This window comes from Scyliorhinus torazame, chromosome 13 (genome assembly GCF_047496885.1).
Source record: "Scyliorhinus torazame isolate Kashiwa2021f chromosome 13, sScyTor2.1, whole genome shotgun sequence".
NCBI classification, from domain to species: domain Eukaryota; kingdom Metazoa; phylum Chordata; class Chondrichthyes; order Carcharhiniformes; family Scyliorhinidae; genus Scyliorhinus; species Scyliorhinus torazame.
Window position 1 is genome coordinate 123,129,380 of NC_092719.1, and position 24,147 is coordinate 123,153,526.

The window sequence follows — 24,147 nt, forward strand, 5'->3', positions numbered from 1 at the left end:
GAAAACGAAACTAAAACACACCCTGCAGCAAACAGCCTAAAACGAAAGTAAAAAGCCGACAGACAGCCCAGCTCCACCCACACTCTGACATCACTGCAGTAATATGAGCAGCCAAACATTTCTTAAAGCGACATTCACATGACAATGCTGATAACCCTTTGTTGTACATTTAACACCCGGTTGCCCCAGTGGGGATATGATGGGCTGCTCAGGCGATTCGGGGCTTTTTCAGGATACAAATTCAATGTGGAGAAGAGCGAGTGCTTTTTGGTTTCCCCGCCGGGGTTGGGAGCTGTCTTGGGGGGGGGATTGCCATTTTGGGTGGCGATGACTCACTTCAGATATCTGGGGATGCAGGTGTCTTGAGATTGGGCCAGGCCCCGTGCATTGAATTTTATTACCCTGGTGGGCAGGATCAAGGCGGATCTGTTGAGGTGGGACAGCTTCCACCTATAATTGGCAGGTGGGGTACAGTTGGTAAAGATAATAACAATAATAATAATCTTTATTGTCACAAGTAGGCTTACATTAACACTGCAATGATGTTACTGTGTGTGTTGCCGCGGTACTTATTTTCATTTGAGTATTTAACGGTCTTCTTGCCGAAAGCATTTTTTATGGGGGTGGAATGGCTGATTTTGACGTTTGTCTGGGCAGGTAAGGTAGGGAGGATTTGGAAAATGGTGTTTCAGAGAGGTCGACAGTCAGGGGGTTTGGCTCTACCGAATCTGATGTATTATTATTGGGCAGCGAACGCAGAGAAAGTGCGGGGTTGGGGTAGGGAGCCGGAGGCAATGTGGGTGAGGATGGTGGCAGGTTCTTGTAGGGGGCTGTAGTTGCGGACACTGGCAACAGCACCGGTCCCCTTTGTCCCAGGGAAATATTCAGGTAATCCGATGGTGGTGGCCACACTGAAGATATGGAGATCATTTCGGCAGCATTTTAAATTAGGAGCGGGGTTGAAGCTGATGCCGGTCCGAGAGAATCATTTGGTTGAGCCAGCGAAATTGATACTAGGTTTTGGGGCTAGGAGGAGCGGGGGCTGGTGGAAATGAAGGACCTATTTCTGGAAGGGCAGTTTGTAAGCTTGGAGGAATACGATTCCATGGAGGGAGGCCTTTCGGTATCTGCAGGTGCGGGATTTTGCAAGGAAGGTTTCCCCGACGTTTTCCGTGATACTGCCCTCCTCGTTGTTGGGTGGGGTTGGGGGGTTCATCTCAGCGATTTAAGAATAATAATCGCTCATTGTCACAAGTAGGCTTCAATGAGTTACTGTGAAAAGCCCCTAGTCATCACATTCCGGCACCTGTCCGGGGAGGCCGGTACGGGAATTGAACCCGCGCTGCTGGCATTGTTCTGCATTACAAGCCAGCTGTTTAGCCCACTGTGCTAAAGCAGCCCCAGATTTATAGGAGGATTGTGGAGAAGGATATATCGTTGTTGGAGAGGGTAAAGTCCAAGTGGGAGGATGAGCTGGGGGTGGCGCTGGAGGAGCAGTTGTGGTGTGAGGTGTTGCGGAGGGTGAATGCCTCAACCCCATGTGGGAGACTAGGGTTAATACAATTAAAGGTGGTGCACAGGGAGCACCTGATGAGGTAAAAAATGAGGTGGTTGTTTGAGGGGTTGGAGGACACTTGCGAGCAGTGTGGGGCCAACCATGTACATATGCTCTGGTCCTGCCCAACATTGGAGAGGTACTGGGGCTCTTTCTTCAGCACCATGCTGGCGATCTTGCACTTGGACTTGGAACTCAGTCCCGTGGCAGCCATATTTGTGGTGTTGTACTTGCCGGAGCTGCAGATGGGGACGGGGTGGATGTTTTAGCCTTCGCCTTGCTTTTTAAAGAAATTTAGAGTAGCCAATTTTTTTTTCCAATTAAGGGGCAATTTCGAGTGGTCAATCCACCTAGCCTGCACATCTTTAGGTTGTGGGGGTGAGACCCACGCAGACATGTGAGAATGTGCACACTCCACACGGACAGTGACCTGGGGCGGGGAGCGAACCCTGGTCCTCAGTGCTGTGATGCAGCAGTGCTAACCACTGGGCCATTGGGCCACTGTGTTGCCCCAGCCTTTGCCTTTCTGATTGCTCGCAGGCGGGTCCTGTTGGGCTGGAGGTCAGCTTCATGTCCTGTGCCTCAGTGTGCCTGTGGGGCCTAATGGAGTTTCTGTATTTTAAGAAGGTTAAATTCACCTTGAGGGGGGTGATTTGAGGGGTTCCATAAGAGATGGAGTTTGTTTATTCTTCACTTTAAAGAGTTGGTCCGTCAGCTCCGAATGGAAGTGGGGGGGGGGGGGGGGTATTTTTCGAGTCACATCTGGAGTGGTTGGTCGAGTGGGGGGGTTGTTATGTTATTCTTTCTGCTTTATGCAGTTTTGTTTTATGTATAAAATGTTAAAAAGCGAATAAAAATATTTTTTTTAAAGGCATAGGTGTCCAAACTGTGCCTAAGTGTAAGATTGCAGCCCACTAACCGTGGCCATCTCAGTTCTGTCTGCAGTTTCTCGTATTCATTGGCTTGTCCTGTTTGACATTTTTAACTTTGGAGGGTTGGAAAATTTTGATTTCAGGTTTGAAAGGAACGGCAGTCTTAGTCATAGTTGAACTTTTAACCAGAATAACAAGATTAGTTAATATATATACACATAGGAACAGGAGTAGGCTGTTCAGCCCCTCGAGCCTGTCCCGTCATTTAATGAGATCATGGTTGATCTGTGACCTAACTCCATATACCTGCTTTTGGCCCATATCCCTCAACAGCTTTGATTTAAAAAAATCTATCTATTTCAGATTTAAATTTAACAACTGTTCTGGCTTCAACTGCTGTTTGTGGGGGAGGGTTCCAAACCTCTACCACCCTTTGCATGAAGAAGTGCTTCCTAACATCTCTTCGAAATGATCTGGCGCTAATGTTTAGACTATGCCCCCTAGTTTTAGAATCTCCAACCAATGGAAATAGTTTATCGTTATCTATCCTGTCTTTCCCTGTTAATATCTTAAATACTTCAGTTAGATACCAGGTACCTGCTCTTGATTCTCCGCTACAGTGCAAGTGGTGTAGATTGTTACTCACAAATACCATACAGGGATAAATGGGGCTGATCAATATTGATTCTTTTCAAGCCTGCAACAATTTACAATAAATTTTACTGATCCGAGTTTCCATCATGGACGCAAAACTGGTTTCAGTACTTTACAACATGCAAACCCTTGAAACATAAACTGTGCTACTTATTATATTAAAAGTGAGCACTTTATTTCCTGGCAATAAACTATTGAACATCATTCAATAAACTTGCACTGATTGCAACACAATTAATAAGCCTTGGGTGTGGCTAGCTGCAGACATTAACACAGTGCTCTTGCGGTTGGCAAAACACCTGGGCCTGCAACTGCGCACTAATGATCCCTTCCTATTTAACTTGGGGATAATTGGGGCAGCATGGTGGCGCAGTGGTTAGCACTGCTGCTTCAAGGCACCAAGGTCCCAGGTTCGATACCGGCTCTGGTCACTGCCCATGTGGAGTTTGCACATTCTCCCCGAGTTTCCATGGGTTTCTCCCTCACAACCCAAACATGTGCAGGCTAGGTGGATTGGCCACGCTAAATTGCCCCTTAATTGGAAAAAATGAATTGGGTACTCTAAATTCAAACAAAAACTTGGGGATAATTATTGTACTGCTTCATCAATGACAGCTTGCATTGTCCAGCAACTCAAAGATAAAATGTATTGATATTGTACAAATTGTAAAAGTAAAGCTCAATGTTTTATTAAAGTCTCTCAAACTTAAGACATATTACAGGCTTAAACTGCATCCTAGATTTGAATAGTGATAAAGGTGGAAATTTCTTACCAATTTTGGAGTTGTTTTGCCAGTAAGGATATCAACATCTGTGTGTTCTTCATTTCTGGGCAATGATCTCATTGGACAAACAATATCATAAGATTCTAGAAAATGTTAATTGACAGGTAAATAGCATAACATCTGTACAATAGAAAACAATCATGGTTATCAATGAATGAGATTGCAAAGCTTTAATCTCATTATGGGATTTATATCAATAGCTTAAAACCCCACCACCTTTGCAGCATTGTCTGAACTGCTCAACCTTATAATTGCAACTTTTATATATAAGAAGACTCATTATACAGTCTACTCTCAGTACTCTCAAACATAGGAACAGGAGTAGACCAGTGAGTCCCTTCATCTTGCTTCAAATGATTTTTATCTCAACTACCTATTCCTTGCTAACCTTGCCCGACAAAAATCTTATTGGTCTTGGGTCTTGAAAGCTTCAATTGACCCCACGTCTCGAACCTTTCGGAGGATGAAAACTTGCAGATTTTGATGACCTTTTATGTCTAAAGGTTCTCCCTGATTTCTCTCCTAAATGAATCGGCTCAAATTTTTAATTTAGGAGTCCCTGTTCTTGATTTTCGCCATTGGAGAAAATAATTTATCTGTAACTTTCATGTCATATGCTTTAAATATCATATTTCATATCTAATTTCACAACTCCTTTTAATATCATATTTCATATCTAATTTCACAAACCCTTTTAATATCATATTTCATATCAAATTTCACAAACCCTTTAATATCATATTTCATATCTAATCTCACAAACCCTTTAATATCATATATCATATCTAATTTCACAAACCCTTTAAATAACTTATTTCATATCAAACCATTTTACTATATTTCAAATCACATTTTACAAGCCCTTCAAATATCACCTTATGTCTTATTTCACAAAGCCTTTAAATAAATTATTCCCTATCAAACCCTTTTAATATCATAATTCATATCTGATTTCACTAACCCTTTAAATAACTTATTTCCTAGCAAACCCCTTTAAGATCATATTTCATATCTGATTTCACAAACTCTTTAAATAACTTATTTCATATGAAACCGTTGTAGTATTTTAAGCATCTTAATGGGATCGCCATTCAAATGTTCTACTCAAGGGAGTACAGGCCAGGTTTGTAGAACCTACTATAATTCGGGTAAATCAGTATCACAAAACCAATCCTGTTAGGCGGTGCCCAAAACTGAATGCAGTGCTCCAGGAGGGGTCTCAGCAAGCTGTCCCTGCAACCTCGAAAGGAAGTCAAAGAACTCGCTTTCAAATACCTTCTGCTTTCTTTTGCAAAATACATTTGATGGTTGTTCTTAATAAGTCCAGCTTTCTAAAAACGTTGGAGTCGGCGTGACTGAAAATGTGTCGAAAAGCATCAGGTGCAGAGGACTGGTGAGTGAACTTTCCATTTCCAACCATATAAACATAGAAAATTTTGGAAACATTCAGTAAGTCTGGCAACATAATGATCCATGTCAATAACTTATCGTCAGCATCTTCTGCTTTTCTTTCAAGTTTCCAGCGTCCACAGTATTTGGCTTTTGTATTAGAACTTACCACTTGTCGGTGGGAAGCTAAACTGAGTTGATTGTTTTTATCCACATGAGGGCATCCTGGTATCATTATTGAGCTACTGAATAAAATATGCCAACACTCCCTCTGTGAATTGATGATAACCAAAAGGGTAGCTTTGTGTTGCTTTCTCTTGTCAGATAAACACAAAAAGACATCAAGCAAGCTAGACTGACAAGAATGACGCCATTTTATTGATGCATTAGGAATCTGGTGAGCAAATTTCTAAAAAAGAATCTGTCTTCCATCAAAGAGCAATATTTGATGCCTGCAAGAGAGATGGACATCAAAGGATGGAGTGTAATTTAAATGCAGAAATAAATTAAATAGGTCCCAACCTGTGTTAACTCTTTCCCATTCAAAGGATCTCAGAAGTGACCATGATCTACCTTCCCGCAAGTGATGGAAGCAAGATAGAACAAGATGCAAAGAGTGAACACACTTATTTAAAAAAGTTACCTTCCAGAGTTAGCGGGTGAAAACACTCTGTTCTCCTCTTATATATCACAACATTTAAGGCTGAGATAGACAGGTTCTTGATCAGTAATTGAATCGAGGGTTATGGCGAAAGGGCAGGACAGTGGAGGTGAGGAATATTGGATCAGCCATGATCTTATTGAATGGAGTAGAGGGCTCGAGGGGCCGAATGGCCTATTCCTGTTCCTATTTCTTATGGTCTTTTAGACATTGCTTTGAACTACTAAACCAAAGTGTTTTCAATTCCCCCAATGATTGCACATGGAAAAAGAGCCAGATGAGATTTGACAACTAGATTTATGGATGATTGTTGTCAAGTGGCCCTTGGATAAGGTGAAGGTGACAGAATCTGACAATTAGACCACTTTGCTAGACATGTATATATATTTCAGATACATGTTGTATCACAATCATGTGTGAACACAGTGCAAAGCAGTTCAACTATTATTTGCACCTCGGATGAGCCCTGAGAATATGCAGACACGGCACACAACATCATTGCTCATTAGCGCGGATTATACCCTTGCTCTCACTGTCTGATAATGTAAAGGATGCCATTCAAGATCACTCCTATCAAAGATTAAATCTTAAAACCGTATCCGTATTTTGAACCTGTTGCTACTTAACGGATAAAATTAACCTGATGATTAAACGAGAGGGGAAGGCGATATTACCCGCTAAATTGCCAAAAGCATGGGACGACAGTGCAAATCGGTGCAGAATTCATTGCCTCACAAATGGGGGAAAAATGTTAACTTTGCACAAGTTTACTGTAAAGTTCCCTATGCAATAATTCATGACAAATGACATGTGCCACCCTGTAGAGTTTCTCCAGTGTTCTTTTTGGAGCTGGCTATTCCATCCACTGCAGATCCCTTCTTACTGATATGACAATATGTCTATAAAGGTTAAACATTGCCAAGACACTGTCTAAACATCTACTTCCAAAACCAGCACTCCCCACACAGCAGTGAGAATTGACTACTTAACCCAGACTTATATCTAACATGAGCGATGGACAAGTAGGAATCTAAACAACTCTACTTTTATTAGATGGGCAATTACAGTCATATAGCTTTATACAGCAGAAAAAAAGAGACTCTTCGGCCCATCGTGTCTGTGGCAGCCATCAAGCACCCATCTATTCTAATCCCATGTTGCAGCACTTGGTCCATTGCCCTGTACACTTAGCATTTCAAGTGCTCATCTAAATGCTTCTTAAATGCTGTGAGGATTCCCGCCTCTACCATGCTTTCAGGCAGTGAGTTCCAGATTCCCACCATCCTCTGGATGAAAAGGTTTTTCCCTCGAATACCCTCCCCCTTACCTTCAATCTACATCCCCTGGTTATTGACCACTTTAAGGGGAAAAGTTTTTTCCTATGACGTCCCTCATAATTGTGGACACCACAGCCTGCTCTGCTCTGAGGAAAACAACCCCAGTCTAATCAATCTCTCTTCACAGCTGAAACGCTCCAGCCCAGGCAACTACCTGGTGAATCTCCTCTGCACCCTCTCCACTGCAAACATATTCTGAATTCAAGGGGATTTAAATATATTTGTCGCTCTCTAAAAGAGTTATGGAAACTACTTAACTTTCAGGTCAATTAAAAGTCTAGAACATTAATTAAAATAAATCTTCCCACATCCCCTCACTTGTTAATGAAGTCATTGCAGATTGTTTTTTCAGGCCCTCAGATTATTTAGCGTATTTTCTCCTTTGAGACTAGGAGTGCAATTTGGCTAATTTACCAATATTTAATACCCCTTTAAAGCATCTAGTTATTACATTTCTGCTGCTAGAAACGGCGGGGTGTGCAAGATATCATTAGTGCATCTAAGACATCTGTGGGGATTCTGTAAATTTCCTTCCACCGACAAGACTGGAAACGTTAGCTGCCCTTCTCTCTCCTCAGATGCTGGCAGACCTGCTGAGATCGTCCAGTATGTTCTGTTTCGATTACTCAAATTGGTATTATCTTCTCGCGGCAAAGATGAAAGATTTTCAAATCCGATTTAAATTCCCCAAAATATATTTAACATATATTAGTCGAGTAAGAGGTAGGCACTGCGGAGACAGTAGCGGGGATATACCAGCAAGGACGCGTTGGAAACTCAACAGGTTTAGCCAGAGAAATCCCTTCCGACAGGTCTGGAGCACACTGGGGATGAACAGCGTTCGATGCCAGGGCAGGTGAAAAATGTTTTTTTTAATGTTATCTGCATGCGAGTGTTTGAGTGACCAATGAATCATCCTAACTGGTGAGCCAATGGACAAATACAGACAGGAGAAGGAACTCGATCCAGATCGTGTGGAGGGAAGCCATTGAGTCAGAAAAGTAATGTGAGCTGATAGGGAGGTGACAATCCTAGAGAAGGGACGGAGTTAAGGAAGAGTCTGATGGCTCAAAGGGCTCTCCTCCCTTCTCCCTCCACAGATGCTGTCAAGCATGCTGAGATTGTCCAGCATTTTCTGTTTTTGTTTTGGGTGTTTCAGTAATTGGCTTTTGTCTTAAACGTAACTACGGAGATACTTTCAATTGACTATCAGGGGTATCCAATCGCGGGGCAACACTATTGCAAAGCTGTGGGTTTAAACATCATGACACAAAACTGTCGATAGCTGTGTTAATCGGGTTCCAGTGCTTCGGCTGCATTATCTCTGTCTGCGGGACATTGCATTTGAAAGTTGATTTGACGCTAAAGGCAGCCGGGTTGGGGGTGTGGTGGGTGGTCAGACTGCTTCCCACTCTCCCAGGTGATGCTTGGAAATAGATGGGAGATTGGACCGGGAAGAGAATTTCAGTTTGAATTTGGAGGGGAATTGCAATGATTAAATCAGAGCGAAAAGCTTTGAAAAGAAGCCATTAACGTGCGTGCAGTATACAGAATGCAAAGGAGGGAGGCGACAGGCGCTGAACAATTCACATGCAGGAGGGGGGCGGGGGTGAGAAGACCTATTCAAGAGCAACAGACAAAGTCACAACCCCCCCCCCCCCCCCCCCAAATAAAGATGACGAATGCTGTGTCAAAGATTTGATTGATTTATTTCTTTTTTGGCGTGCTCATTTTTAGTGTAATCCAGGCGATCAGATTTCCAGTAAAGAATTCACAGGGATCCCACATGACATGCTCTCCTCGGCTGCTGAAGAATTCAGCAGAATGACAGTCTGACGAGCAACCTCTCTCCTGGACATTATTAACCCGGAGACTGTCCCTCCCAGCCAGCCAGCCAGCCCATCACCAATCCCTCGCCCCATGTCAGAGACACCGATTCTGCCTCCCTCCCGCCTCCCTCCAGAGTGCACACCAATAAGGTAAGGGCGCAAGCAACTCGTGCGTTTTATAATCATGCAGTATTTTAAATTAAACTTAACGCTGTTGCCTCACAGTTCGGGGGAGGAGCTGTTGCGTGCGACGGGAGGCTGTGTTTTAATGTCTTGGGAGGATGTTTAGTCTGTTTGCGAGATATTAGTAGTTGATGGTGTCTATTTTCCTAGGAACGGGATTTCTAACTGCAGTGATACTGGGTGCAGTTGGGACACAGCCGCCGTCTGCTTTCAGCTGAAGCCACTTGAATGCTTTAGGTTTTTTTTTCCAATCTCCCTCCCCTCTTTTATATTGTGCGAGAGACTCTTCTTTTATTTTGACTGGTACAATCGAAGCGAGCGGTGACTGGATGGAGGGCTGCTGCAGAGAGCGGCTCCTGTTCCCAATCATGCCGGCAGTACACGCTCCGTGAGCGGGGAGGTTCCAGAGAGGGAGCCGCTGGGGTGACAGGACCTTGGGGGAGGCGGGTCCCTCCCCCTCCCCCCCCCCACCCACAAACACACCAGCCCCCAAAACATCTGCACATGGATTACGTGTGTTCAACAACTGTCCAACTTCCAATGGGCTTTTTATTGGAAACAGAATAACTGAGATCGAGAGATTTTTCTTCTGTTGGAAGCTTCCCAGTATTAACATGTGTTAAAATACCAGTGAACGTGTGTAGGATATGTTGCTTCTCGAGCCCTGTCTGACATGACTGCTGATCTCACCGTCCCTGCTGTACATTAAAAGAGGTGCCTTTTTTTCCCCCCACTCCCTCTTCTGAAAAAAAAACTTAGTTGGATTGCAACTCCAGACATCAGCTGGCAAGCTAACGATGCTGTGCTCAGGGACAGCGCTGTACATCTTGTGGAGATGGTTCTGGTGGGCAGTGATGGGCTGCGAGGGCAGTTCAGCCCAAGAGCCGTACGCCACTCACTCCATTAGGATTGACGGCGACCTCACCTTGGGTGGCCTTTTCCCAGTTCACGCCAGAGGGCCCAAGGGGACGCCCTGCGGGGATCTCAAGAAGGAGAAGGGAATCCATCGCCTGGAGGCGATGCTGTATGCCTTGGACCAGATCAACAACGACCTAGATCTTTTGCCCAACATCACGTTGGGGGCTCATATCCTGGACACTTGCTCAAAGGACATCTACGCTTTGGAGCAATCTCTAACTTTTGTCCAGACTCACATCCAGAAGGATTCCGCAGATGTCAGGTGCACCAACGGGGAACCCCCCATCTTCGTCAAGCCGGAGCGGATAGTTGGAGTCATTGGGGCATCGTCTAGTGCCGTGTCCATCATGGTGGCTAAAATACTGAGACTCTTCAAGGTAAGGGAGAAAGCACTTCTTCAATAGCTTTGTAAGCTGTAACCCGCAGTCCTGTCACATACACTCACTGCTACTTCCAGTGGAGAGACCTCTCTGCTGCCCAGTCCCGAGACAGGCGCCGAGGCTGCTGTCACTACCGCGCTCCTCAATGTGTGAAGCAAGCGCTCGGAGATTCAAAGAGCCTTTCGTATTGCACCCTGAAGATAATCCCACCCTCCCCAATATCCCTTCAACTCTTTAAAGTGATGCCACTGGCAGTATATTGGACAGGTTTACTGTTCATTTGAAAATTGGTTCCTGCAAACTGTGTGGGATTTCCATAAATGTATGTATGTGAATATCGTGTTGAAAGATACATGTATATAACGTAGATTGTTCATAGAATCCCGACAGTGCAGGAGGAAGCCATTCAGCCCATCGAGTCTGCACCGACCCTCTGAAAGAGCATCCAACCTAGACCCACCCCGCTGTCCTATCCCCGTAATCCCACAGAGCCTTTTGGGCACAAGGGACAATTTACCTTGGCTACTTCACCTAAACTGCACCTCTTTGAAGTGTGGGAGGAAACGGAGCACCCGGAGGAAACCCGGGGGGGGGGGGGGGGGTAACGTACACACTCCACACAGTCACCCAAGACCGGAATTGAACCCGGGTCCCTGACGCTGTGAGGCAGCAGTGCTTACCACTGTACCAGCTTCATAAAATGAACGTGTTGATACATTCATACACATGCATATAACATGAAATGAATGTGCTGATACATTCATACACATGTATATAACATGAAATGAACATGGTGATACATTCATACACATGAATATAACATGAAATGAACGTGTTGATACATTCATATACATGATTATAACATGAAATGAACGTGTTGATACATTCATACACATGCATATAACACGAAATGAATGTGCTGATACATTCATACACATGGATATAACATGAAATGAACATGGTGATACATTCATACACATGTATATAACATGGAATGAACGTGTTGATACATTCATACACATGTATATAACTTGAAATGAACGTGTTGATACATTCATACACATGTATATAACATGAAATGAATGTGCTGATACATTCATACACATGTATATAACATGGAATGAACGTGTTGATACATTCAAACACATGGATATAACTTGAAATGAACGTGTTGAAAAATGACGATGTGACCGAAACGAAACTGTTACTTAAAAAATAAATATACGGCAAGCCCTCTTGTTTGCATTTTGAAGGGATATTATGAAAGCACTTCTGAGAGTTGATGAACATCACTGCCACCCAGGGCCCTTTAGAAAAGAGCAAGGTCGGTTCCAATGTAGTGTGGGGTAGCGCTGTCTGGGTGACAGAAACACCTGTCAGTCCACACTGAGAAGGCTGAGAATTGAACCCCCGCCCCCCCCCCCCCCCCCCCCCAGGGGTCACACATCAACAAGCTGCCGAGTGACTGATCTCCTGTTCAGCTGTGAGCTCGGCTAGAAACAGGGCCGAGCACCATTAACTCCCTCTGGCGAAGTAACCAGTAGCAATAGATATGGGCCAGTGAAATAGCGAACACAATGATCCGGAGCAGGTTCTGGCAACATGCATGGAATTAGAGAGCTGGCGCCGAGCAGCGCAGAGCGCAGGCAGCACGGTTTGGATCGAGATATGAGATCTGTTAAATATTGCATGCATGTATTTTTAGCAGCCCAGTCAAAACTGATGTGTTCACAGCAGAATCTAAACAAATGTTGTGGGGGAACCAGGGCCACTGCCAAATCACCTGGGAGAATGGCAGGGGTGTGGGGAGATTACAGGGTACCTGTCCGAAAAGCGGTTTATTGACAGGGAGAACACCCGCATATCCCGAAAGGTCCTCCTTTCTCTCTTCCTCCCCATAGACCCCCTCTCGCCCCCCGATCCCTAACCCCCGACCCCCATTCCCACACTACCCCCATTCCCACCCGCATTCCCCCCCGCGACGCCCATTCCCCCCGCGACGCCCATTCCCACCCGACTCCCAAGTCAACCCGACCTCCATTCCTCCCACCCGACCCCCATTCCTCCCACCTGACGCCCATTCCCCCCCGACGCCCATTCCCCCCCGACGCCCATTTCCACCCGACCTCCATTCCCCCCACCCGACCTCCATTCCCCCCACCCGATCCCCATTCCCCCCACCCGACCCCCATTCCCCCGACCCCCTTTCCCCCCGACCCCCAATTCCACCCAACCCCCATTCCTCCCACCCAACCGCCATTCCCCCGACCCCATTCCCCCCACCCGGCACCATTCCCCCCACCCGACCCCCTTTCCCCCCGACCCCCATTCCTCCCACTCGACCCCCATTCCCCCCGACCCCCATTCCCCCTGACCCCCAACCCCCATTCCCCTGAACCCCTGGCCCATTCCCCCTGACTTCAATCCCTGCAACCCCATTTCCTGCAACCCCCCTTCCCCCAACTCCCAATTTTTGCCCCCTCAACCCCAGCATACCCTCAACACCAAGCCCCATTCCCCGACCCCCATCACTCTTGCCCCGACCCCCATCTCTCTACCCCGACCCCCATCTCTCTTCCCCCGACCGCCACCTCTCTTCCCCCGACCGCCACCTCTCTTCCCCCGACCGCCATCTCTCTTCCCCCGACCGCCATCTCTCTTCCCCCGACCGCCATCTCTCTTCCCCCGACCGCCATCTCTCTTCCCCCCACCCCCATCTCTCTTCCCCCCACCCCCATCTCTCTTCCCCCCACCCCCATCTCTCTTCCCCCCACCCCCATCTCTCTTCCCCCGACCCCCATCTCTCTTCCCCCGACCGCCATCTCTCTTCCCCCGACCGCCATCTCTCTTCCCCTGACCCCCACCTCTCTTCCCCCGAACCCATCTCTCTTCCCCCGACCCCCATCTCTCTTCCCCCGAACCCCATCTCTCTTCCCCCGACCCCCATCTCTCTTCCCCCGACCCCCATCTCTCTTCCCCTGACACGCATCTCTCTTCCCCTGACACGCATCTCTCATACCCCGACCCCCATCTCTCTTCCCCCGGCCCCCGACCCCCATCTCTCTTCCCCCGACCCCATCTCTCTTCTCCCGAACCCCAACTCTCTTCCCCCGAACCCCAACTCTCTTCCCCCGAACCCCATCTCCCTTCCCACTCGGCCCCCATTCCTCCCACCCGACCCCCATTGCTCCCACCCGACCTCCATTCCTCCCACCCGACCCCCATTCCTCCCACCCGACCTCCATTCCTCCCACCAGACCCCCATTCTCCCCACCCGACCCCCATTCTCCCACCCGACCCCCATCCCTCCCACCCGACCCCCATCCCTCCCACCCGACCCCCATCCCTCCCATCCGACCCCCATCCCTCCCACCCGACCCCCATCCCTCCCACCCGACCCCCATTCCTCCCACCCGTCCTCCATTCCTCCCACCCGTCCTCCATTCCTCCCACCCGTCCTCCATTCCTCCCACCCGTCCTCCATTCCTCCCACCCGTCCTCCTTTCCTCCCACCCGTCCTCCATTCCTCCCAGCCGACCTCCATTCCTCCCAGCCGACCCCCATTCTCCTCACCCGACCCCCATTCCCCCCACCCGACCCCCATTCCCCCGACCCCCAATCCCTGCAACCCCTATTTCCTGCAACCCCCATTCCCCCCCGCCCCCCACTCTTTTCCCCCTCAACCCCAGCATACCCCCGACCCCAATCGCCACCCAAGCCACATTACCCGACCCACATTCCCTGCAACCCCCATTGTCCTCAACCACCATTCCCCCTGACCCCCATCACTCTCCCTGACCCCCATCCCCCGACACCCATCTCTCCTCCCCGACCCCCATCTCTCTTGCCCCGACCCCCATCTCTCTTACCCCGACCCCCATCTCTCTTCCCCCGACACCCATCTCTCATCCCCGACACCCATCTCTCTTCCCCCGACCCCCATCTCTCTTCCCCCGACCCCCATCTCTCTTCCACGACCCCCATCTCTCTTCCCCCGACCCCCATCTCTCTTCCCCCGACCCCCATCTCTCTTCCCCCGACCCCATCTCTCTTCCCCCGACCCCCATCTCTCTTCCCCCGACCCCCATCTCTCTTCCCCCGATCCCCATCTCTCTTCCCCCGAACCCCATCTCTCTTCCACCGAACCCCATCTCTCTTCCCCCGACCCCATCCCTCTTCCCCCGACCCCCATCTCTCTTCCCCCGACCCCCATCTCTCTTCCCCCGACCCCCATCTCTCTTCCCCCGACCCCCATCTCTCTTCCCCCGTCCCCCATCTCTCTTCCCCCGACCCCCATCTCTCTTCCCCCGACCCCCATCTCTCTTCCCCCGACCCCCATCTCTCTTCCCCCGACCCCCATCTCTCTTCCCCCGACCCCCATCTCTCTTCCCCCGACCCCCATCTCTCTTCCCCCGACCCCCATCTCTCTTCCCCCGACCCCCATCTCTCTTCCCCCGACCCCCATCTCTCTTCCCCCGACCCCCATCTCTCTTCCCCCGACGCCCATCTCTCTTCCCCCGACCGCCATCTCTCTTCCCCCGACCGCCATCTCTCTTCCCCCGACCCCCACCTCTCTTCCCCCGAACCCATCTCTCTTCCCCCGACCCCCATCTCTCTTCCCCCGAACCCCATCTCTCTTCCCCCGACCCCCATCTCTCTTCCCCCGACCCCCATCTCTCTTCCCCTGACACGCATCTCTCTTCCCCTGACACGCATCTCTCATACCCCGACCCCCATCTCTCTTCCCCCGGCCCCCGACCCCCATCTCTCTTCCCCCGACCCCATCTCTCTTCTCCCGAACCCCAACTCTCTTCCCCCGAACCCCAACTCTCTTCCCCCGAACCCCATCTCCCTTCCCACTCGGCCCCCATTCCTCCCACCCGACCCCCATTGCTCCCACCCGACCTCCATTCCTCCCACCCGACCCCCATTCCTCCCACCCGACCTCCATTCCTCCCACCAGACCCCCATTCTCCCCACCCGACCCCCATTCTCCCACCCGACCCCCATCCCTCCCACCCGACCCCCATCCCTCCCACCCGACCCCCATCCCTCCCATCCGACCCCCATCCCTCCCACCCGACCCCCATCCCTCCCACCCGACCCCCATTCCTCCCACCCGTCCTCCATTCCTCCCACCCGTCCTCCATTCCTCCCACCCGTCCTCCATTCCTCCCACCCGTCCTCCATTCCTCCCACCCGTCCTCCTTTCCTCCCACCCGTCCTCCATTCCTCCCAGCCGACCTCCATTCCTCCCAGCCGACCCCCATTCTCCTCACCCGACCCCCATTCCCCCCACCCGACCCCCATTCCCCCGACCCCCAATCCCTGCAACCCCTATTTCCTGCAACCCCCATTCCCCCCCGCCCCCCACTCTTTTCCCCCTCAACCCCAGCATACCCCCGACCCCAATCGCCACCCAAGCCACATTACCCGACCCACATTCCCTGCAACCCCCATTGTCCTCAACCACCATTCCCCCTGACCCCCATCACTCTCCCTGACCCCCATCCCCCGACACCCATCTCTCCTCCCCGACCCCCATCTCTCTTGCCCCGACCCCCATCTCTCTTACCCCGACCCCCATCTCTCTTCCCCCGACACCCATCTCTCATCCCCGACACCCATCTCTCTTCCCCCGACCCCCATCTCTCTTCCCCCGACCCCCATCTCTCTTCCCCGACCCCCATCTCTCTTCCCCCGACCCCCATCTCTCTTCCCCCGACCCCCATCTCTCTTCCCCCGACCCCATCTCTCTTCCCCGACCCCCATCTCTCTTCCCCCGACCCCCATCTCTCTTCCCCCGATCCCCATCTCTCTTCCCCCGAACCCCATCTCTCTTCCACCGAACCCCATCTCTCTTCCCCCGACCCCATCCCTCTTCCCCCGACCCCCATCTCTCTTCCCCCGACCCCCATCTCTCTTCCCCCGACCCCCATCTCTCTTCCCCCGACCCCCATCTCTCTTCCCCCGTCCCCCATCTCTCTTCCCCCGACCCCCATCTCTCTTCCCCCGACCCCCATCTCTCTTCCCCCGACCCCCATCTCTCTTCCCCCGACCCCCATCTCTCTTCCCCCGACCCCCATCTCTCTTCCCCCGACCCCCATCTCTCTTCCCCCGACCCCCATCTCTCTTCCCCCGACCCCCATCTCTCTTCCCCCGACCCCCATCTCTCTTCCCCCGACCCCCATCTCTCTTCCCCCGACGCCCATCTCTCTTCCCCCGACCCCCATCTCTCTTCCCCCGACCCCCATCTCTCTTCCCCCGACCCCCATCTCTCTTCCCCCGACCCCCATCTCTCTTCCCCCGACGCCCATCTCTCTTCCCCCGACGCCCATCTCTCTTCCCCCGACCCCCATCTCTCTTCCCCCGACCCCCATCTCTCTTCCACCGACCCCCATCTCTCCATCCCCCGACCCTCATCTCTCTTCCCCCGACCCCCAACTCTCTTCCCCCGACCCCCATCTCTCTTCCCCCCTGAACCCCCATCTCTCTCCCCAACCCCATCTCTATTCCCCCGACCCCACCTCTCTTCCCCCGAACGTCATCTCTCTTCCCCCGACCCCCATCTCTCTTCCCCCGACCCCCATCTCTCTTCCCCCGACCCCCATCTCTCTTCCCCCGACCCCCATCTCTCTTCCCCCGACCCCCATCTCTCTGCCCCGACCCCCATCTCTCTGCCCCGACCCCATCTCTCTGCCCCGACCCCATCTCTCTGCCCCGACACCATCTCTATTCCCTGACCCCATCTCTCTTCCCCGACCCCCATCTCTCTTCCCCCGACCCCCATCTCTCTTCCCCCCTGAACCCTCATCTCTCTCCCCACGACTCCATCTCTCTCCCCCCCGACCCCATCACTCTTCCTCTAAACCCCATCTCTCTCCCCCCGAACCCCATCTCTCTTCCCCCCGAACCCCATCTTTCTTCTTCCCATACCCATCTCCTTCCCAGCTGAACCCCATCTTCCGTCCCCTAACACCCATCTCTCTTCCCCCGACCCCCATATCTCTTCCCCCGACCCCCATCTCTCTTCCACCATCCACATCTCTCGTCCCCTGAACCTCATCACTTCTTGTCCTCCCCATCTCTCTTCTTCTCTCCCCATCTCATTTCTTCTCTCCCATCTCTCTTCTCCTCCCCCAATCTCTCTTCTCCTCACCCCCATTCTCTTCTTCTCCCCCATTCTCTCTCCTTCTCTGCCCCCATCTCACTTCTTCTCTCCCCATCTCTCTTCTTCTCTCCCCCCATTCTCTCTTCTTCTCTCCCCCCATCTCACTTCTTCTCTCCCCCCCATCTCTCTTCTTCTCTCCCCATCTCACTTCTTCTCTCCCATCTCTCTTCTCCTCCCCCAATCTCTCTTCTCCTCACCCCCATTCTCTTCTTCTCCCCCATTCTCTCTCCTCTCCCCCATCTCACTTCTTCTCTCACCATCTCTCTTCTTCTCTCCCCCATTCTCTCTTCTTCTCTCCCCCCATCTCACTTCTTCTCTCCCCCCCCATCTCACTTCTTCTCTCCCCCCATCTCACTTCTTCTCTCCCCCATTCTCTCTTCTTCTCTCCCCCCCATCTCACTTCTTCTCTTCCCCCCATCTCACTTCTTCTCTCCCCCATCTCACTTCTTCTCTCCCCCATGAGGTGTGGGGATGTGTGGTAGGGGCAGAGACACACTGCCCTGTCACTGAAAAGAGGATGGAAGGATTCCCCTGATTCTTTCTGGAATTCTGATGGTTAATCTTGAAGCTTCGCCACTTGCACGTGTCAGATGCAATGTAACCGGATTGAACACAAGGCGCGGTGGAACTGAGACACTCGTCAGGGCTGTTAACACAGGGGATGTTAGCAGAAATGTGTGATCAGGAAGATGAATGCAGATCACAACCCCGTTTAAACACTTGGGGGCGGGTTATTAAGATCGAGCTGTTTAAAATAAAAGGCAATTAAAAAAAACAAGTGAGTCAGTGTCGCTCCAGAGAGCTTTTGTTCAAAACATATATATTTTAGGTACAGACTTTGCCAACTTTTTAAAATCTGCGTTAACGTCTCAAGGTCAGTTTTCCTATGCCTCATCATCCAGACTGGTTTAAGTTGATACAAATCAATTGTTGCATAGATGATCTAATGATGAATCTCCCTGAGCGAGTTGCAGACGAAAATTCAGGAGAGAGAGAGAGAGATATTAATGTTTACAATGGTGAGAGTGTTTCTCTCTCCACAGATGCTTCCAGACCTGTTGAGGTTTCCAAGTACCTTCTGTTTTGTTTTGGGTTCGGATTTTCAGCTTTAAAAATCGATGATGGTTCGGTTTTTTAATTGTGGTGGAACAGTGGTTAGCGCTGATGTCTCACAGAGCCAGGGACCTGGGTTTGATTCCAGCTTTGGGTGATGTGTGAAGTTTGCCCGTCCTCTCTGTCTCTGTGTGGGTGTCCTCCAGGTGCTCCGGTTTCCTCCCACAGTCCAAAGATGTGCTGGTTAGCTTGATTGGCCATAACTAATCGGCGGGGGGGGGGGGGCCTTAGTAGGGTGCATTTTCGGAGGGTCAGTGCAGACTTGGCGGGCTGAATGGCCTCCTTCTGCACTGTAGGGATTCTATGGTTTCTATTCTATGGTTTTAATGTGCGCACTGCTAGTTCCTCCTCCCTCCCCTCCAACTTAGCTGTACAGGGGTGGAGAAGTCATCCGCCCTTGAGTGACGTTTGATCGGTACTTAACGGGTTAACCACATAGTGTTGGAGTGAGGTGCCTGTTCTATTGGGTAAGCACTTCTGTGTGGTCCCCCGGCCCCGCGATGAGGCTTTGTGTTAACTTTCAATCGCGTCTACACAAGGCAGTCTGAACTCAACCCCCTGGAGAAGTCCATTCAGCAGTAAGCTCGCTCATAAAATAATTCTCAATGGGTGACTGTGATGAATGAATGCAATCAAGTGATATTTTTAAAATATATTTGCATCCTTTTGCCTTTTAAAAAAAAAATATGGTTGCTGATTCCGCCTCCTGTTTGTCCTCTCTGCAATCTGTTTCCACTGTGACAATCTTTATATATTGGTCCTGGTGTATTCATGGGATTCGGTAGGTAGGTCAGATGTTTTTCACGTGTCGATGCAGACTCGATGGGCTGAAAGGCCTCTTCTGCAGTGTATGTGATTCTGTATTTACTGGTTTTATTCCCTCTCATGTTTTATCTCACGTTTTATGTAACCAGGAGTCAGCAGAAGATCTGTTTCCAAAGCGTTTTTCATATTTTAATCATTATATGGTGAGGGAAGCTTTTGTTCCGATTGCTATGTGTAGTCATCTCATGGCTACATTTTTCAAACGTGTTTATGGCCAGAGCACATTTACTCACCCAGTTCTCCCGATTGGTCAAAAGCCGTGTCATAAATTAACAATTTCATATCCTCGCTCATATATTTTGTGAAAGAGAATTTTTTTTAGGGCCAGAATTTCATCTGTAGCAAGCTGACTGATCCACTGCATTCTGATTTACAAATAGAAAATCGGATGACTATTTTATTCAGTATGTGTGGCATTAATCTCAATTTAGAGCTTGAATCAATTGGTCTTGTGCAACCTCTGCTCGCTTTTTGAAGGGTGGGTGGGTGAGCACATACATAGATTCTGCCCATGTACCAGCTGCAGGTGCTCCAAGTTCACTGGCAACTTCTGGATTAAGTTACGACTCTTGAACATGATATTGATTAATATAAATGGTTCACTTGCTGTAATTCCTCACTGCAGCGAGTGGAACTGGGAGTGAAGTGGACAGAATTTATTTTGAAACGTAATTAGGTTTGTTAGACTGAAGAGCTTTGGTGACCTCCCGGTAACATTAACTGTCCCAGGTAAAGGAATCTGAGGTCAATGTATTGTACTGTGGCTCTGACAGAAGGTGCCTTTTTTGTTGAAGAGCTTCAGAATACCAGCAACCTTCCCAGGAAATGATTGACCAAATCCTCCTTTGCTCACGAGACAAACTTAAGGCCATAACAGGTGATGGGGAACATTATTTGCAGACAAAATCTTTCAACGTAGGAACCTCAAGATTGAAAGCAAAATCTTGAAAGCCAGATAAGACCTGTAGATTGTAGTAATTTGCCAGCGCATTTTCCCTTGTATTCTGTAGTTCCCGGGAGGTGCCACTGAACTGCTTTGGTTTGCTGCTGTCCATTGAGTGAGAGGTTGTTTCAGCTTCCATTCCCATAAGCTGTCCTGCTCTCTCGGATCAATGTGCAGGAGGCGCCGCTGCTGTTGCAATGGATGTCGCAGCACCTGAGGGAAGGAGATTTACCCTTCACTGACAAAAATAATGGGTATTATGGGAACAAAAGTGAGGAAAGTGGAATTGAGCTGACGATCAGCCATGTTTAATTATAAGCTTGAGGGGCTGAATGGCCAACTCCTATTTCTATTTGCATCAGTGATTTGTGTGTTGTGACTTGTATGCTATCACCTCTAGGCCAGATATCTGCTAGTGTCAGGCAATGAGATTTTGAAGAGATATCATTTTAATAAAAATCTTGGAATTACAAGCACCTTTTGTGACCTCAGGCCATCCCCGATGCAGTACGTGCAGTGCAGTCATTGTGGAGCAGCCAATTTGCGAGTAACAATCTGGTAATGAGCAGATAATTTGCTTCTCGGTGGTAGAGGGATAAATTTGGGAGGGGGGGGGTGGGGTGTTGGTTAACTCAGTTGGCTAGGTGGTTCGGGTGTAGATGGATTAATGGCAACAGCATGGGGTTCAACCATCTTTCAGGCTGAAGCAGACTTGGAGCCTACCTCTGAGGCCTACCTTTGCTTCGACCCTTCGGTAAAACAGCAAATTATCACCAAGTCTTGCCTTCGGGCAGAGGCCGGAAGAAGCGGGATAAATATTAGGCTGGGCACTTGAGGGCAATTCCCCATGCTTTTCTTAAAATAGGGCAATGGGAGCTCTTACCTTTGTGTGAGAGAGCAGATTTGGCTTAAACTCTCGCCTCTGACATTCCGGCACTCACTCCGTGTGGCACATGGCTGTCAGTACAGATTTTGTGCTCCAGTCTCTGGAGTTGAAATAGCACCTTGTGTAATTTGGCTGTCCAGAGGCTCTGGACCACAACTCCTCCCCACCCAGGAGGTGGTCCTGCAGCCTGTTCCCAGAAGCAAAGTACTGGTGACTGCTGCCAGTTTTTGGCCTCGGCACATGTCCATAGTTTCACTATTTGACTTTTGCCTGTAGGTGTGTGAGCATTTAGTCTAATTGTACACGGCAACTGTTTGCATTGTTAGCTTATGTAGATCATCTCCCAATATCAGAAAAGATCTATGGCGAGTTGGATGGTAAGTTGGTAACGTTTATACATATGCAAGCTGTGTGGAAACTATCGTAATGTCATTGCAATAAGTATTGGATGACAAGAGTTGCATTTTGTTTTGTACAATGGGTAAACTAGGGTTAGTCAAGATGACCAAACATTCAGCGGAGGATGAGAATTGAAAGCATGCAAGGTCTAACTTGCTATTGCATAACTGATTATGATGTTGCATTTTGGGTTGGCCCACATCATGGCAGCTGGGGGTTAGACTATAGTACTGCCTGAGCACTGTGCCAACTACGGAGCTTTTGCAACTTTAAATTGAATGAAACGGGAAGTCAAAAGCAAGACAAGTAAAATCTAATCACACCACAGTGAGGGAAAGTGGCAACTTCATAGATGTTGTATCACTGCTCTTAAAACTGGATCTTGTAGATTTACAAGGGGGTACAAAATTCTCAATGAGTATCAAACCACGGACAATCTCAGATTATTTTGCTGCACTGGTTGAATTACCTGATCTCTCAGACAGCAGCTGGGATGTTTTGGCTTGCATGAGCATCCATGAGCTGGAAAGGGAAGCAACTCAACCACTGTATGGAGGTGGGGTGGGGTGGGGGGGGGGGGGGGGGGGGGTTGTGTTGGATGAGAACTAGCTACGATCCCATCTCCTATCAAATAGTCTGCTTACACTCACTCTCACATACACACATGATGAATGGTCAGATGGGTGTTGTATCCAAGAGAGCAGCACAGTGGGGCAGTGGGTAGCACTGCAGCCTCATGCGCTGAGGTCCCAGGTTCGATCCCGGCTCTGGGTCACTATCCATGTGGAATTTGCACATTCTCCCCGTGTTTGCGTGGGTTTCACCCCCACAACCCAAAGATGTGCAGGGTAGGTGGATTGGCCACGCTAAATTGTCCCTTAATTGGAAAAATGAACTAGGTACTCTAAATTTATATAAAAAAAGATGGGTGTTGTATCAAATGATTACTGGCACCCATCAACATTGAACCCAGCCAGAATCAACACAGCTAGGAGTGGAAAGGTGAAGAAGTGGGTTGGGTGGAGGAAGGAATAAGAACTCTTGCAGAATTGTCAGTGGTTTCTGAGTTACCTAGCAACTGCAATATGCCTATGGTTTGCATTCCCAGCCCAAAATTCTCAACTACCGAGATTCTTAGAGAAAATGCCCATCTCTTGTCCGAACATCTGTATCTATATTTTTTCTATTGTGCAACTTTGTATCTTTTTGAGGTGATTATTATGGTTAACAAAGAGGCTTAATTAACAGTTGAGCTGAAATGTTTGTCATCCCAGGTAATGAGTCTTAAGAAATGGAAGGGGAAAACATTGCTGGCATGTTTTGCCTAATGAACTGCCATTGTGTAAAACATGTTGCTTCTGCACCAGAAAATAGATGAGTGGGTTACTTGCCATAGCAATATCTACAACTGCAAGCATATTTTATAAATGCCCGTGAACTCTTGCCAGGTTTGTTGACACCTGTACAATATGTAGGGATACCATTGTTTGAATAGAATGGAAACGTGTTGTTACGTTCTACTTTGGCCAGAATATATGCTACTTCAAAATATATTCTGGTGATTAGATCCAACAGTGCTCACCCCCACTGCCCAAGGGAGGGCTGAATCATTTCAAGAGTAAAGATTCTGCTCGCATATAAAATATTCTATGCAGCTACCTGACATTTATTTATGGTTGACACCATTGATTATGGTAAAAATTCCAAGCTCTGTAAAAGACAGTGATTAATGAACATTTGGTCTAGGTTCATTCACAAAAAAGGAAAGACTAAAGACTACTCCTGCTTCTCCACCCCTACACCCCCACCCCACCATCGAATAATCTTCTGCGGCTGTGACTGCTATTTTGTTGTCTTAAAGGCTCAATCACTCTCCATTCCAGGATTTAAACCATTCCAAATCCCATATCCAGTGTTCAGGAATCTCATGTTAAGTTCAAAATGCAGCAAAAGTTGTTGGGTGGTTGCATTCCTTTACATGTCATTACAAGCTTTGACAAATATTTTTTAAAAGCTGATATCACTTAGTGGTCAAGGATCAATGCTATCCGCACTTTAATGTTCATTGTATTGACAGGCTTTCAAGTAGGAGACTTTGAATTCATTCTATAGTATCGAATTGAAATGTTAGGTATGTCTTGACACACAGCTGGACATAAAATTGTACGCACACTGCACTGAGTCATGGGGTTGCTCACACTGCACCGTGATAACCAGACTCCCCAATTCATTTTGATTTTGTCTGGT

General features: G+C 48.9%; 1 protein-coding gene across 4 annotated transcripts in view; it reads left to right on the forward strand.

Moving 5' to 3' along the window:
- The first annotated feature begins 9,021 nt into the window (after positions 1–9,021).
- LOC140388266 (metabotropic glutamate receptor 7-like) overlaps positions 9,022–24,147 on the forward strand; it is a 1,207,316-nt gene continuing 1,192,190 nt past the window's right edge. The window contains exons 1-2 of one of the 4 annotated variants that reach the window (XM_072472130.1): positions 9,022–9,232; positions 10,025–10,560. In XM_072472130.1, the coding sequence (XP_072328231.1) occupies positions 10,063–10,560 (498 nt within the window). In that variant the 5' untranslated portion in view covers positions 9,022–9,232; positions 10,025–10,062. Of the gene's footprint in view, positions 9,233–9,318; positions 10,561–24,147 lie in introns of those variants that run through there. The other 3 variants (XM_072472129.1, XM_072472131.1, XM_072472132.1) reach the window with 3 other exon arrangements.